Raw genomic sequence first — 16727 nt, forward strand, 5'->3', positions numbered from 1 at the left:
CTGTGTACTAACAACGGTGAACTATGTAGATACAAAACTATAGATTCAACACCATTCGTCTCTAATGCGTATGTGTAAAAAGGAGTTGTTTTATAATTTCCGATTGTTGGAGAAAAAAAATGCGAACTTACTTAGCTCTAATAATTTGGCCTCTACATCAGCGTGAGTACATCGCCGGGTACTCTATGTTACGTGATTGCCGGGGTCCATACGTTCCCTTTTTTTTCCTACCAAAGCTGATGATAGCCTTGAGAGGTTATTTCAGCGTAATCTTAGCTATTAGGTGAGCTCATGGGGCTCAAACCGGAGTGATGCTAACACTGACCCTAGCAAGAGCAGTACTTCGCGGAAGGCGTCGACATCAACGGTACCACGCGCTCGTCTCATTACCTCCATATAAGTAATGCCCTTTTCCTTTGCAGCCGGCAGTAGCTCCAAGACCACTGCCGCTGACCGCGGAGAGCGCGCGGTTTGCCGTTTCGACGCCTCTTGTTTTTTCCTTGAGCTGCCGCTCGACCCTCTTGATGGGGAGCAGCAGCCGCTGGGGTGGGCTGGGGGCGTGCCGCGGCCGGCAACCTTTTTTTATTGTTATGGCTCCGCTTCACCACCTCAGGCCACATCCATACTGGATGGAGCTGGGGGGGGGGGGGGGTTGGGTAGCGGTACCGGCTTAGCAGCATTCACGACCCACTGAGAAGACCCGGTGAGAAACTCAGTCTGTGGGTTAATTCGCTTGTCGAGCCCTTCGTCGCAAGCGACGGGTTCGACGAGGACGGTGACCGGTGCTTGTGGTACCTAAAATCACCGTAATGGATCGGGAGGATCCGTAATGACGGATCTTCATTGATTCTATGCGGCTAAGGCACGGTTGCCCCTGGCCGGTAACTCAACATCACGGGTAATCTCGCCTGCTTTTAATAGCAACCAAAAGTCAACAATAGACCATTTTCTTAAACAAGATTAAGCCTAATTGATTTACGACTTCAGTATTTGAGTTGTCTGGCTGTTTATTATGATTTCTGCGCTTTAATTATTTAGCATTAATTAGTATTAACTGGTATTAACTTCACAGTTAAGTAACCTAATGGTTTGTAAGGATTACTTTGTCAGCTATATAGACGGTAGCCGTTTTGATCATGCCGTCGTTGTGGCCTAACTTAATTATCATTTGCGTAACTACCTAGTAGCTAGCACTACTTTGCCTATCTTGCCTATATATGCCTAATTAAAAGTACTTTTACGATTTATATTGTAATTGTTTTATATATTTAAAGAGGAATGCTGCAAATATCATGCACGGAGTTTAGAACGAATCAGACAATTCTACAATGTGCGTCCGCTATCTGAAAATAGATGGCGTTGTACTTCTCGAACGTTCTAGATGCTACTAGATCCTTCGATATTCGTTCGACTATTCTGCTATAGATGGCGTTACTCTTACCGGCGTTACAGAATATTACAGTTTTCACGGTCTAGGCTGACCAGGAGAACTGTATTTTAAATATCCAATTAATTTGATAATCGGTCGCTCGATATGAAATATTCAACCCGTTTATCCCTTATAACACACATTCCATTATCCTCAGATAGTTCCGCGCAGGGGACCAGATAGTCGTACGTTTTCGCATTCAATATATTTGCAAATCAAGGTTTTATGCCCGAGATAGTTCGTACACGATTCTCGGATAGCGTCTACTATAAATATCGACTCAACTAAATCATTCGTTGTTTGATTATGAATGAGTGTATCAGGATTTCAGAGGTAGTGATTCATTTAGTTATTTTAGCGTACACGCTTACGCGAGGTCACTGTTCGCCTCGTGTTAAGTGGTTACCGTATATACATTAGAAATCAAAACGTTAACGTCACCAGGGAATGTCCTTATTAAGCATCGAGATTATATCTCGATGTTAATAAATAAACTAAATAGGAGCGGAGAGAGAACGGAGCCTTGCGGAACTTCAGCCGTGAGTGGCTATAAAAAGTCTGTGGTCGATATCAAAGCCAAGTAATTGTAGAGGGAATGGATTACTGTTAGTTCGGAGGCTTTCCGGCCAGGACAGGAGGAGCAAGGGCTGAGGAGAAGGAGAATTTGCTGACCTCCGCCCGAGCGCCTCCTAACTAGACCTAATAGCCCAAAGAGAGCTTTGCAAATGCATCTAAATCGCGTCCCGCTAAGAAGATCAGACGAGATACTCATCTAGCTGATGTATGGGTTAGGTTAGACACGGTTACAAGAGCCCTCATGTCTGGTCTTAGTGTTAGAACAGTCGTCGTAGTGGAAATCAGAAAAATGCTTCGAGAAGTCCAGTCGTTTTTTTTAAATTACTTATATGGGTAGACGAGCTCACAGCCCACCTGGTGTGGTTACTGGAGCCCATAGACATCCACAAGGTAAATGCGCCACCTACCTTGAGATATCAGTTCTAAGGTCTCAAGTAAGTTACAACGGCTGCCCCACTCTTCAAACCGAAACGCATTACTGATTCACGGCAGATATGGGCAGGGCGGTGGTACCACCCGCGCGGACTCACAAGAGGTCCTACCACCAGTAATTAATGATGATTATTAATGATGTTTTCGAGATACAAGATTTAAATTAAATTAATCCTTTATTGACGCAATTACATAAATGTTTATTTAATATTCCGTTCCCGTCTCTTTAGACTTTACGAGCGAAATTCCAATTACGAGATAAAGCGAGTCGGCTCATTGCCATCCAATACGTTTCATTGGTTCAATTAAAATGTTTATTTAATTCTAACGCCTCAGTGGTGAGTAACTCAACTATGTCGTTAACGGCATATTATACAACTTCATAATACATTTCAAATATATTAGTTAGAATAGTAATCGTTTTGACGCTTATGAAACTATCGCATCGGCAAGATAAATTTTGTTGTCTTCAAATAAATATTAGTACATTTAATGCAACCAATATATAAAAAAAGTATTTAATATATATTTGAAATCATATATCTATGTCGGAATAGTTTAGATTATTTATTTATTTATTACACTACATGTAAAATTTACATTGGCGGACTTAATGCCTAAGGCATTCTCTACCAGTCAACCAAAGGTAGTGCAGAGTGGATAGTGGTAGGTGCAATGAAATTTATATTAAGTTACAAAAAGTATATACATACATCCATACATACATATAATAGTTATATAGTATTAAAAGGAATATATTAATAAATTTCTGTGTGATTATCTGTGTCATAATCTTTTTTTTAAGGGATTTTATGACCTGGTAACTAAGAGCTTTAGGTCAAGTCTTATTTTAATTTATATTCTTATTTTTATGAAAAATTATAATATGAAGTGAAGTGAAATGAAATAAAATGAAATGAAATGAGATGAGACGATATGGTATGAAATATAATCTCAGTAAAATGGTGGTCATTTACTGAGACTTTTATAGTGGACTTTTTGGAGGATCCCGAGAAGTTACGTTCAGCGGTTTTGTTTGATTTTCCCACATTTGTGCACTTTCACAGATACTAAACAGTTAATAAACCACAGTTATTACATATTTAAACCTGATGAAACAGTAAACAGACAAAATAAAACAAATCACACAGCTTCACTCCTCGCGTTCCCGCCAAAAAGTCTCATAAACTATTTTTGTTTAGTCCACAGATAATAAATACCCTTAATATTTAATCTATATCAAATGTGCAACTAAATTGTCAATGTCAAGAGGTTATCAGAAAGAATCAGATGTTAGACGTTCCACAATAAAGAAAAGAAATAATATTCCTTGTGAAAGAATCACTTGAGAAAGTATTGTTTCATTCCAGTTCGCCATCCTACATACATATATTACATTTATCACCGATTTTTTTCCCTACCTTTTCGCTGGATTGGAATTTGCTAACACTGGCCTTGGCAAGAGCACAGCTTCGCAGAATCTACCATGAACTAAAGGTCGAATTGATATTAAATTTATATATCACTATCACATAGTATCACACTATCACATAGTGTAAAACAAAGTCGCTTTCTCTATCTCTATATCCCGATGTATGCTTAAATCTTTAAAACTACGCAACGGATTTTGATGCGGGTTTTTTTAATAGATAGAGGAAGGTAGATGTATAATAACATCCATTAAATAGTGGAGAAATCAATAATAAATTACAGTTTCTGAAGCGAAGCGAAGTCGGGTCGCTAGTTAGGTATAAAAAGAAAATGTATGTATGTGTGTACCTTAAGTAGGGTATTTTCACCTAATTATCTTACGTATTTAGTTTCCTGAATCGTCTTATGTTTTGACATAAAATTGCATATTGTTGCGGACGAGGCCGCGGACCGAAGCTAGTAACTTCATTAATTAATTGTAAAATATAATTAATTTAATTTCGAAGTGTACAGTTCTGATTTCATGACGCAGGTTCGATGACGTCTGTCCTGCTAAGCTATTGCATTCGTTTTTATGTATTTGGAAACGTGGTGGCCTAACGGACAAGATGCCGGGTGCATTCGTATCGAGCGATGCGACGGTACCGGTGTTCGAATCTCGCAGGCAGGTACCAATTTTTGCAATGAAAAACGTGCTTAACAAACGTTAAAGAACAATTTTCACGATAAAGGAAGAAGATCGTGTGATAAAAATTATTGCCGAAATAAATATGGTTTACGTAATTACTATAGAACTAAGCCAGTGAAAGGACGAAAGGCCATTATTGCATGCAGCAGAAATGCAAATGTTGCAATGGATGTGTGGAGTGACGAGAATGGATAGAATACGGAATGAATATGCTAGAGGAAGTCTGAAAGTGGAACCTGTGACAGAGAAGTTGAGAAGTGCGCGTTTGAGATGGTATGGACATGTGATGGGACGAAATGAAAATGAGGTTGGTAAGAGGTGTTGACTATGAGTGTGGAAGGATATAGAGGAAGAGATAGACCTAAGAAGAAATGGATGGATTGTGTGAAAGACGATATGTATAAGAGGGGAGTGAGCGGAAAAATGGTATATGATAGAAGAGTATGGAAAGAGAAAACATGTTGCGCCGACCCCAGGTGACTGAGAGAAGGGCAGGAGAATGATGATGATGACGACTATAGAACTGAGCGATTAGACCTCGTGTTTGTATGTGTGGTTTTGGGTGGCGACATCTGCGTTGTGATGTCTATGGGATCCAGTGACTACTTAACATCAGATGGACCGTGACCTCGTTTACCGGCCCACGCAAGAAAGAAACACACAACGCAAACGTCGAACCTAAACTTTGTACATTAGATGCTGTTAAGCTTTAAGCTCCTTGATTACATAACCTCAAAATTTAATCATGAGGACATAATTCAACGGTGCCGATGAAACCGCAGCCTCAAACAGAGCTTTCCAAGTTTCGCGGCCAACTTTCCACGGTTCGCGAGCTTTCAAAGGACTCGAACCGACAATTTCGAGAACCTTGCAAATGTCAATCTGACATTTTGACGTCTCCCGAGCAAGCTCTATTAATTTCTTTAATTAAATTTCGTTATTCTCGGGAACAGTGATGTCTTTATGTAAAAAGGAGTTGTTTTATGTTTTCCGATTGTTGGAGAAAAAAAATGCCAACTTACTTTCTTCTTGTGGAGAGTATTAAGCGGTAGGCAGCGGCTTGGCTCTGCCCCTGGCATTGCTGACGTCCATGAGCGACGGTAACCACTTACCATCAGTTGGGCCGTATGCTTGTCTGCCTGCTCGGGAAATAAAAAAAAAACTTGCTCTCACGATTTGGCCTGTACAGCAGCGTGACTACATCGCCGGGTACTCTATGTTACGTGATTGCCGGGGTCTCTACGTTTCCAACGTCAATAGCTAATGAGGTCGTACTCTATATTAGCTTTTGTGAATTTCACGTAACGCTTCTACACAAGTGAATACCGCCTAAAACATCAAAAATGAAAATAGATAATGTAGTAAGCTACATATGTCGTCACATTTACAATGGCTGGGGCAGCAAAGTACTGAAGTGAAGACCTCGTAATGGATGTTGTAATGTGGGAGACAACCAATGAGGTGGACCAATGACCTGGTAAAAATGGCTGGTAGAGTGTATATGAAGAGACCTTCACTCAGCATTGGGTGGAGACGGGTTGAAGAAGAGAGAATTTAGTAAGGACATTCAGGAAGGAAAAAAATGAGGATGTATTTGTCAGTAGTCATTATGAATTCACTAATCTCGAATATAAATATGCAAATAAATGACAATCTCAGACGCTAATTAGAGGGTAGCCGTTACAATGTTCACAGGAATTGGTGGTATTATAATTGGCCATTTGATTCACGTTGTCAAAGCCTATTAGGGTCTGCATTACTTCGAACTTGTAGAGTAACACAATATATGTTAAAGCTCCTGTTTAATGAGATTTTCTCTGATAAACCAAGCAAGTAATTTTGAAATGGTTGATGTCGAATAAAGAGGCTTATTTAAAAGCTTTGCCTTAGCTCTGTAATGTTTTCAATTAGCGAAAATGGATTTTTTATTTTTTTATTGCATAATAGCTCACAGCCTACGCGGTGTTAAGTAGTTACTGGAGCCCATAGACATCCACAAGGTAAATGCGCCACCTACCTCGAGATATAGGTTCTAAGGTCTCAAGTATAGTTACAACAGCTGCCCCACCCTTCAAACCGAAACGCATTACTGCTTCACGGCAGAAATAGGCAGGGCGGTGGTACCCACCCGCGCGGACTCACAAGAGGTCCTACCACCAGTAATCTTCTTTATCTTATCATCTACCATCAGTAAATTATCTTGGCCTGGCAGATAAGAGAGTGTGTAGACTCATACATATACAAGGTAACTTTTCTTAGTACTTATCAGAAGAGTTAACGTGACGTTGTAATATTACATAACAAATCCTGTAATATTGGACTGTTATTTATTATTATATTATTTTTTTATTCGTATATTAATCACTACAGGGAGTTGGTGGGTAGGTGATAATTTTCAGTGAATTATAATGCGCGTGGAACTAGTTGGCCGCGCCTTCGGTGGCGACAGGGGTGAGGGGGCGGGTTGCCTACTTCTCGCAACGCACATGAGATTAGACAGTCATGACCAATCTCGAGATATAGTGAACAACAATTGTTCAACTATTGTAAAGAATAAATAAAAAACAATTGTGCTTTTAAAAGTTTTTATTGTACCTAATTATATTGTAATCAATAGTAAAATGATTTATTTTACTTCTTATCTATTATCTATAATGATAAGTGGTTACCATCGCCCATGGACTTCAGCAATGCCAGGTGCAGAGCCAAGTCGCTGTCTACCGTTAAAACTACTCTATCTTCAAAGGGTATGTCGAAAAATCCAATTGACTGTCATTTTATATGTGAACGGGCCACAGTAACAAAATTTTCGCGTCTTCCTGTATTATTTAAGCTTTCGTGCTTGTGGTACGAGCTTTGAGCAGCTTTGGGTATAGTGGAACACGAAACTTGAGTGTCAAGTTGGTCGACCTGTGCACGAAAATATCTTGTTACTGTCAGGCTCTGGTGTACGAGTTAGCGAAATCTTCAAATATACGCTATATTTGAATTTCAAGATATCATAAATCCGGGTATAGGATAGTGGATATCCTTAGTGTTGTTGCGAAGTTAAATCATGATAATAACTGGCCAATTTCCTGCCATTTGAACATATATAAGTATAGGTATAATTTGAAATCGTCGTGGCCTAAAGGATAAGACGTCCAGTGCATTCATATCTAGCGACGCAACGATCTACGAATCTAATTTTTCTAATGAAATACGTACTTAACAAATGTTCACGATTGACTTCCACGGTGAAGGAATAACATCTATCAATATATATATAAATGAATTGCTGTTCGTTAGTCTCGCTAAAACTTGAGAAAGGCTGGACCAATTTGGCAAATTTTGGTCTTGAATTATTTGTGGAAGTCCAGAGAAGGTTTTGAAACTAGATAAATATGAAAATGCTCGAAATTAAATAAAAATAACAATTTTGTTTTTCCTTTGATGTCTCCCCCGTCGGACGGATTCCTTTTGTTTGTTTTGAGTTTATTTTATACAAAAGTTTAGTTATTTTATTTATCGATTGAGGCACTATGAAGTCTGCCGGGTCAGCTAGTCGTGTAATAAAAACGAAACCCACAAAATTATAATTTGCGTAATTACTGGTTGTAGGACCTCTTGTGAGTCCACACGGGTAGGTACCACCACCCTGCCAATTTCTGCCGTGAAGCAGTAATGCGTTTCGGTTTGAAGGGTGGGGCAGCCGTTGTAACCATACCGAGACCTAAGAACTTATATCCCAAGGTGGGTGGCGCATTGACTGCTGGGGCTGCGGTAAACACTTAACACCAGCTGGGCCGTGAGCTCGTCCACCCATCTAAGCAATAAAAAATAAAAAAAGTATTTATGTCAATATCTGGTATCCATAACATAGGGAACGGCCGTCTGGTGTAGTGGTAAGTAACATGGTCACTACACAAGGTGGTCGCGGGTTCGAATCCCGCCAAGGGAAGATATTTGTATGATAAATAGAAATGTCTTTTCCAGGGTTATGGATGTATAAAATATTAAATATATGTATGTATATAGTAAAAATCTTACATTTATTTCCATTATCTGATACCTGTAACACAAGTTCTTTTCCTAACCCATGCATCAGCCCGCTGAGTTTCTCGCCGGATCTTCTCAGTGGGTCGCGATTCCGATCCGGTAGTAGATTCATTCGCGAAGCAATTGCTCTTGAGTTGTTAGGTCCCCTTCGGAGGCGCTCGGGCAGTTGTTAGCAAATTCCACCCCTCCTGGCTGAGCCTTTGCTCGCCCACCTGTCCTGGTGAAGCTGGAAAGGCCTCCGGGCCACCAGTACTCTTTCAATTATAAAAAAACAAGTTCTTTACGAACTTATCACGGGACCAGACCAACGATAATTTGGGGCCGGAAAACCGTGAGTGATTTGTTAAAAAAAAAACTTCTATGAACTAAACAAGTACTAATAGATCCTTGAGTAACATCTCTGTAAGATACAAACTGACATGACGTAATTAGAAACGTTTCTTATTTACAATTTGAGCGGAAGCAAGATATCTCGAAAGATCGATCCAGATAAATGGCTCGACAAGTTGAGATGGACTTATGTTTACATTTTTTCGGTTGTCAGAAGTAAAAGCACCAAGAAATGGAACTTCGTAATTGATTCGTCGAACTTTTGATGAGAGCTTGAACGAAGCTTGTTTGCGGTCGAAGGTGTCACCTTCGTCCGTAAAGCTTTTGGACTTTTTTCTTGCAAATACACAATTTTGCAATTGCACGTCGACCTTTTTGTCGAGTTCGACGAGTACGGTTACCGGGGTCCTTAAGCCTGCTCGTAGTATTAGAGCTGAAGGTGTCTAATGCAAAGGTTATTAGATCTGATGGATCCGTAAGGACGTGATTACTGGATTATGAAGTCTCTAAAATACAGAGTACATCACGTCCCAAACAAGAACATAAGCATACTTCTAGGCAATCACAGATTAGCTCGTTGAATTTCTAAGCCAATGTCTTTTCTTCGCCTTTGATTCTACGGTAATATTTTTAACCGACTCAAAATGAAAAAGGCGGGGTCCTAAAGCCGGCCCGTGTGGACGAATGAAGATTTATAACGGTTGATTATTTACGACCGACAAAGGGAGCCGTTTTAATCATTACATCTTCGAAACGTTCTCAAGGACTCACCGGCGAATTTTGAATGAAATCGCCGGATCTTCTTAGTGAGTCGTGATTCCGATTCAGTAGTAGATTTAGCGAAGCACTGCTCTTGCTAGGGCTAGTGTTAGCAATTCTCTCAGGTTCAGCCCGTGAGCTCACCTACCGGTCAGCGCTAAGTCGGAATAACCCCTTAGGCTACCATGTATTAAATAGGAAAAAAAATTATCATATCTGTATCTACAATTTAAAAATAAAACACAGTTACCAAGAAATTTTGGTTATTACAAAGACTGTTAATATTAGATATTTCCGGTGCTCAATATCATGGAACGAGCTAACAGTATGACTATAACTAGTCTAAGTATTATACTTGATCACGTTTTTATTGTTACTAGTGGTCCCGCAGTAGTCGAAATTCGACTATAATTAATTGGAATTGTAAGTTTATACACTATTATGATTGTATTTTATACTTCTATCTATATATTAATACGTGAAGCAAAAACTTTGTATCCCTTTTTACGAAAATTGCGCGGACGGAGGAGTATGAAATTTTCCACACTTATAGAGAATATAGAGAAGAAGTGCACAATGCTAATATTTTTTTTAAATAATGCATAAAAGATACATTAAATCAATAAAGAAAACATTACACACACTACATACCATGTATTTGACGCACACACGCATGCATACTATTTATTGTCAAACTTTTGTTCTTGACGTCTGTTGTCAAATTGAGAATAGATTAAATATTGTTTGTCTTTGTTAATATTTTCCGCGAACCAGATACGAGGACCATGGTGGATTGGAAGAAGCTAGGCACGTGCTTAGCTGACACCGCTCCACCAATCCTCCCTTGCGGCCCGGATTCAACTCCATCCCCCGAGGACACCGTCGAATCCATAAACATCTTCACTGATCACGTCTCGACGGCGATCACAAGATCTTCAAAGCAAGTCGATGTGGAGGATAGCTTCCACCGCATCAGACTTTCCCCCGATCTTAGGGACCTCGTAAGAGTTAGGAACGCGGCAATCCGGGCCTACGATCGATATCCCACGGATTCAAACCGGACTCGGATGCGTCGCTTACAGCGGGAGGTCAAATCCCGCTTGAGCGACGCCCGAAACGAAAACTGGGATAGTTATTTAAAAGAACTCGCGCCCACTCACCAAGCATACTGGCGACTAGCTAGGACCCTCAAGTCCGAAACTATCGTCACTATGCCGCCTCTCGTACGCCCCTCAGGCCAACCACTGGCTTACGATGACGATGACAAGGCAGAGTTGCTGGCCGATGCACTGCAAGAACAGTGCACCACCAGCACTCAACACGCGGACCCCGAACACACCGAGTTCGTCGACAGGGAGGTCGAGCGCAGAGCTTCCCTGCCGCCCTCGGACGCGTTACCCCCCATTACCACTTCCGAGGTTAAGGAGGCGATCGATAGCCTACAACCACGGAAAGCTCCCGGCTCCGACGGCATCCGCAACCGCGCGCTTAAATTGTTACCAGCCCAACTGATAACGATGTTGGCCACCATACTAAATGCTGCTATGACGAACTGCATCTTTCCCGCGGCGTGGAAAGAAGCGGACGTTATCGGCATACACAAGCCGGGCAAACCGAAAAACGAAACCGCGAGTTACCGCCCCATCAGTCTCCTCCCGGCGATAGGCAAACTATACGAACGGCTCCTTCGTAAACGCCTCTGGGACTTCGTATCCGCGAATAAAATTCTTATAGACGAGCAGTTTGGATTCCGCGCCAGACACTCGTGCGTCCATCAAGTGCACCGCCTCACGGAGCACATCTTACTAGGGCTGAACAGGCGGAAACCCATTCCGACAGGAGCCCTCTTCTTCGATATAGCGAAGGCGTTCGACAAAGTCTGGCACAACGGTTTGATATACAAACTGTATAACATGGGAGTGCCAGACAGACTCGTGCTCATCATACGAGACTACTTGTCGAACCGTTCGTTCCGATATCGAGTCGAGGGAACGCGTTCCCGGCCCCGTCACGTCACAGCCGGAGTCCCGCAAGGCTCCGCCCTCTCCCCGTTACTATTCAGTTTGTATATCAACGATATACCCCGGTCTCCGGAGACCCATCTGGCGCTCTTCGCCGACGACACCGCCATCTACTACTCGTGTAGGAAGAAGGCGTTGCTTCATCGACGACTTCAGACCGCAGCTACCACCATGGGACAGTGGTTCCGGAAGTGGCGCATCGACATTAACCCCACGAAAAGCACAGCGGTGCTCTTCAAAAGGGGTCGCCCTCCGAACACCACGCTGAGCATCCCCCTCCCGACTAGGCGCGTCAATACCCCCGCCCCCGCCGTTCGCCCGATCACGATGTTCGACCAGCCCATACCGTGGGCCCCGAAGGTCAAATATTTAGGCGTCACCCTCGACAGTAGGATGACATTCCGCCCCCACATCAAGACGGTACGCGACCGTGCCGCCTTCATTCTAGGACGTCTCTACCCGATGATATGTAGGCGAAGTAAAATGTCCCTTAGAAATAAGGTGACACTCTACAAAACTTGCATACGCCCCGTCATGACCTATGCAAGTGTAGTGTTCGCTCACGCGGCCCGCATACACTTAAAATCATTCCAAGTCATTCAATCCCGTTTTTGCAGGATAGCCGTCGGAGCCCCGTGGTTCGTCAGGAACGTCGACCTCCATGACGACCTGGACTTAGAGTCCACCAGTAAGTATATGCAGTCGGCGTCAATGCGCCACTTCGATAAAGCGGCACGACACGAGAACCCTCTCATCGTGGCCGCCGGTAACTACATTCCCGATCCTGCGGACAGAATGGAAAGCAGTCGACGTCGCCCAAAACACGTCATCTCGGATCCTCCCGATCCACTAACGGTGCTTCTAGGTACTTCAAGCACCGGTCACCGTTCTCGTCGAACCCGTCGCTTGCGACGAAGGGCTTGTTGGCGACAGCGGCGTCGCCCCATAATTATAGAATAAGTTGAATAGAATTTATAATAGATTTATATAGATACGTATATAGACATAGAGTTACATAGACATAGAGTTATAACAAATAGATAAATAACAAATAGATAAATTATATAGAGTGCATATAGATAGATAAGGATATAGATAACGTGCACATATATTTTACTAAGAATAGAACGTAAGTTGCTTTGTAATAAATAGTATACACTTTTGCCTTATTATTCCCGATAGTTTTAAGATTAGCATATTAACATAAGTGAACACGCGTCCGGCCCGCGTCCCGAAACCATGTAACAAACAGCATTTATCTGTGTTCGGGACCGGGTATTTTGTTTATACGGGCGCGTAATATAGATTTAGCATAGAATAAGTTATATGTATCGATAAGGATTACAACATAGAATAGTTAAGTATAAGGCATTAGTATATACATTTATGAAATAAATAGATATAACGAATAAACCGAGCCGATCATAGTGAAAATGATCTCGACGAGAGCCGTATTTTACACGAGATCTCTGTAGGGTAACATTCCGAGGTAGTTAAGCGACCCTGCGACGCTGTCAGGTACCTGCCGACCTACCGACCGACCCTCGACCGACTACCTGCCAACCGCCAGCCGCCGACCCTCCGAACGAAGATCACCAAAAAACGCACGAGTAAAGACATCTGCGCCTCGAAGAATTTATTGAAATATTAAAGATTTATTGAAGACTTGAAGACCATTGAAAAGATCGTCGGTTATTGAATTCGGTTGTATTGACAGATCGGTCGGCTCGGTTTACGTTAATTAGCAAAGTTTTGAGTTTTAATTTCGAGTGAGCTTGTACGATATCGTACACCTCAGGACCCTCACATTGACTGCTTCAGATCGACACGAATAATCGCCACGAGACGGGCATCCGGCGTCTTATAGGATTTCAAGAAATCTTATAAGATTCATAAACCCGTCCAACCTGGGTTGGCGTCACTCGCCTTATCGACACGGGTGACGTGCTGCGTACCCAACAGCTGGTCCTTCGAGCCGGATACAGCGATTATTCAACGATGCCGATCACCAGGAGCAACAAGGGATCATCGAGGGAACAGCCACTCGAACCTGCGGTTCAAGAATCCAGTCCGGAGGCAACAGAAGCGACGTCGTACGAAACATACGAGAGCTCCGCGACCGGTACGACCCAGAACACAAAACTTGAAGAGGCAACGACGCGGACACGTGGTGAAAATAGACCCGCGTCGAAGAAATCGCTACGACGTAAGGAACTGGCAGCGAGAGCGGAGCTGGCGGAAAAAGAATTGATAGAAGCACAAGCAGCCACCATAGCCGCCAGACTCCGCCTGCAATTGATTCAGGCCGAAAGCGAAGACGACGATGATTCCATTATAGAAGAGCCAAAGGACCGGGAGGACCAGGTCAGGGCCTGGGTCCAGACGTCGGCGGGCAGTATGGACAAGGAGCCCGCAGGCGAGCACATTGAGAACCACCCCGTCAGCAAGGCCAACATGGAAGATTGCAGCAACAGGGACCTGGCTAAGGCGATAGTGGAAGCGGTGAGGAGCGCAACGACCAAGGAGCTGCCACCACAACCCGACTACATGCACCAGTTGCCGACGTTCGAAGGCGACTGCAGGGAGTGGGTGGCCTTCAAGGCTGTCTACGAGGATACCGCTCCACTCTTCTCAAGCGCTCAAAACATGGCGCGGCTGAGAAGAGCGCTGAAAGGACAAGCCGGGGAAGGAGTCCGTAGCCAGCTGTACTCCGAGAGCACACCGAAAGAAGTAATGGAATCACTGCGGCGGTGCTATGGAAGGGCGGACGCTTTAGTCTTAGCGGAGCTAGACCGCATACGAAGACTTCCGACGATAAGCGACTCCGCCTACGACATTTGCTCACTGGCGAGCAATGTTAACAATACCGTCGCAGCGATCAGGGGGCTGCGGAAACCCCAATATTTGATGTCGCCCGAACTGCTGAAGAGCATCGTCGACAAGATGCCGACCATCCTGAGGTTCCGGTGGTACGACCACATTATCGATAAAACTGAAGGAGACCCGGACCTCAACACGATGTGCGGCTTCCTGAACAAGATGGCGGACCGGTGCGGGCCACACGCCGTGGCCGAGGTGGCAACAAAAAGACAACCATCGAGGCGACAGGCGACGCACGCCACAACCGACTGCACCGAGCGCGCAACTTCGGACAGAGTAATAATAGACAAGCCGGCGTGCCCGCAGTGCAAGGAAGGGCACCCGCTGTACGATTGTCCGAGGTACAAGGGAGCTGCGGTGCAGGAACGATGGAGAATGGCCAAGGAGTCGCGCCTATGTTACAAGTGCCTCAACGGTAAGCACCGGAAGCAAACATGTCAACGACCGCCATGCCGCACGTGCAAGCGCTGGCATCACCACTCGCTACACAACGAGAAGCCGGAGACAGAGCCAGCAGAGAACAGGGAAGTCGCGAACAACGTGCGACTTCCCATCAATTGCACGCGGATCAGCAGGGCGTACTTGAAGATGGTGCCCGTTGAAGTGTACGGGCCATCGGGATCGACGACGGTGCTGGCCCTGCTGGACGAAGGCTCCACGGTAACTCTCCTGGACTCGAGCGTGGCGAAGCAGATCGGCCTGAAGGGACCCAAGGAGACGCTCCGCCTCGAGACCGTGGGCGGGAAGACCCTAACAAAGAAGGACTCGATGAAGCTTAACATCCGAGTTCGAGGGCTTCACCAGCGGCAGAAGAGGACGATCTTCGGAGCACGCACAATGGATGACATGAGCCTTGCACCCCAGCGACTGAAGAGGGAGACCATCGAAGGCTACGCGCACCTGAGGAGCCTGGCGGACCAGTTATGCTACGATGAACAATCCCCCCAACTATTGATTGGGCAGGACAACTGGGGACTTATCGCCGCCAAGAAGACGCGCAGAGGCAGGAGGAACCAGCTGGTAGCCTCATTCACCCAATTGGGATGGGTGCTACATGGTATCGACGGCAACAACGCCAAAGAGGTCAACTTCCTCACCTGCGCCCATGTATCGATGCGCGAAGAGGCCTTGGACAGACAGGTAAAGGAGCACTTCACGATAAAGTCGCACCCAAGTGTCCGAGCATGGATATGGAGGCGAAGGCGTTTGACATCTTGGAGAAGGAGGACGACAGAGGTTGGAGACGCGATGACGGCCGCTTCGAAGCTCGGACCTACAATCCCTGTTCGAAGCATTGTTGCGGTTCCCGAAAAGGCTCGTCGTGGTTGTCGCGGACATCAAGGAGAGGTTCCTGCAGATAAGAATCAGGGACGAGGACCGCGACAGCCTGAGATTCCTCTATAGAGAAGATTGATGCGAGGCCGCTCCAAAAGAGTATAGAATGACGTCGGTCATATTGGGAGCGGCCTGTTCACCGAGCGCGGCGTCGTTCGTTACAAATAAGAATGCCAAGGATTACAGACATCGATATCCAGAAGCCGCGCGGGCAATAGAAGGCGCTGCATTCTGGCGAGCCTCGCAGGCGGTGTGACCCCAGGAGACATAGAGCTGGGGTCGAAGGAAGAAAAGACCCTGAGCCTGCTGTGGTTCTACGAGTCGGACGAGATGGTATTCTGGATCCATCCAGGAGACTCAAAGGATATAGAAGCACGAACCCTGACCAAACGAGAAGAGCATTTGGCGGAGCGGGATCAACTGGGACGACGTCATCCTGGAAAAGGACGAGGTGGCGTGGAAACGCTACATGGAGAACCTTCGCATGCTGCAAGGCCTCCGAATAGCAAGGTGCTTCTCGTGCTGCAACACTGAGGGGGAGCTGCACACGTTCACCGACGCCAGCGAGAGGGCCTACGCGTGTGCAGCCTATTGGCGTCAGAAGACAGACGACAGCACCTACCACGTCACACAACTAGCAGGGAAAGGCAGGGTGACCCCACTGAGACCAGTCTGTATTCCAAGGCTGGAGCTGCAAGCTGCGCTGCTGGGGACAAGGATGGCGCAGGCGATAGCGGACGAATTGGACATCGCGGTCGGCAGAAGGACGTATTGAACTGACTCCAGTACGGTCCTGACCTGGATAAAG

At 44.8% G+C, this 16727-nt stretch overlaps 2 protein-coding genes across 2 annotated transcripts in view; one reads left to right on the forward strand and one right to left on the reverse strand.

Annotated features, from left to right (window-relative positions):
- Window positions 1-16727, reverse strand: part of SPR (Sex peptide receptor) — a 301535-nt gene that overhangs the window by 138491 nt on the left and 146317 nt on the right. The window lies entirely within an intron of this gene.
- Window positions 12671-16562, forward strand: LOC149499960 (uncharacterized). The gene has a single exon (XM_089737837.1). It carries the CDS (start codon window positions 13703-13705, stop codon window positions 15986-15988), a length of 2286 nt encoding a protein of 761 aa, XP_089593963.1. The 5' UTR covers window positions 12671-13702; the 3' UTR covers window positions 15989-16562.

Source organism: Bombyx mandarina, chromosome 24 (genome assembly GCF_030267445.1).
Source record: "Bombyx mandarina strain Sakado chromosome 24, ASM3026744v2".
Lineage (NCBI taxonomy): Eukaryota > Metazoa > Arthropoda > Insecta > Lepidoptera > Bombycidae > Bombyx > Bombyx mandarina.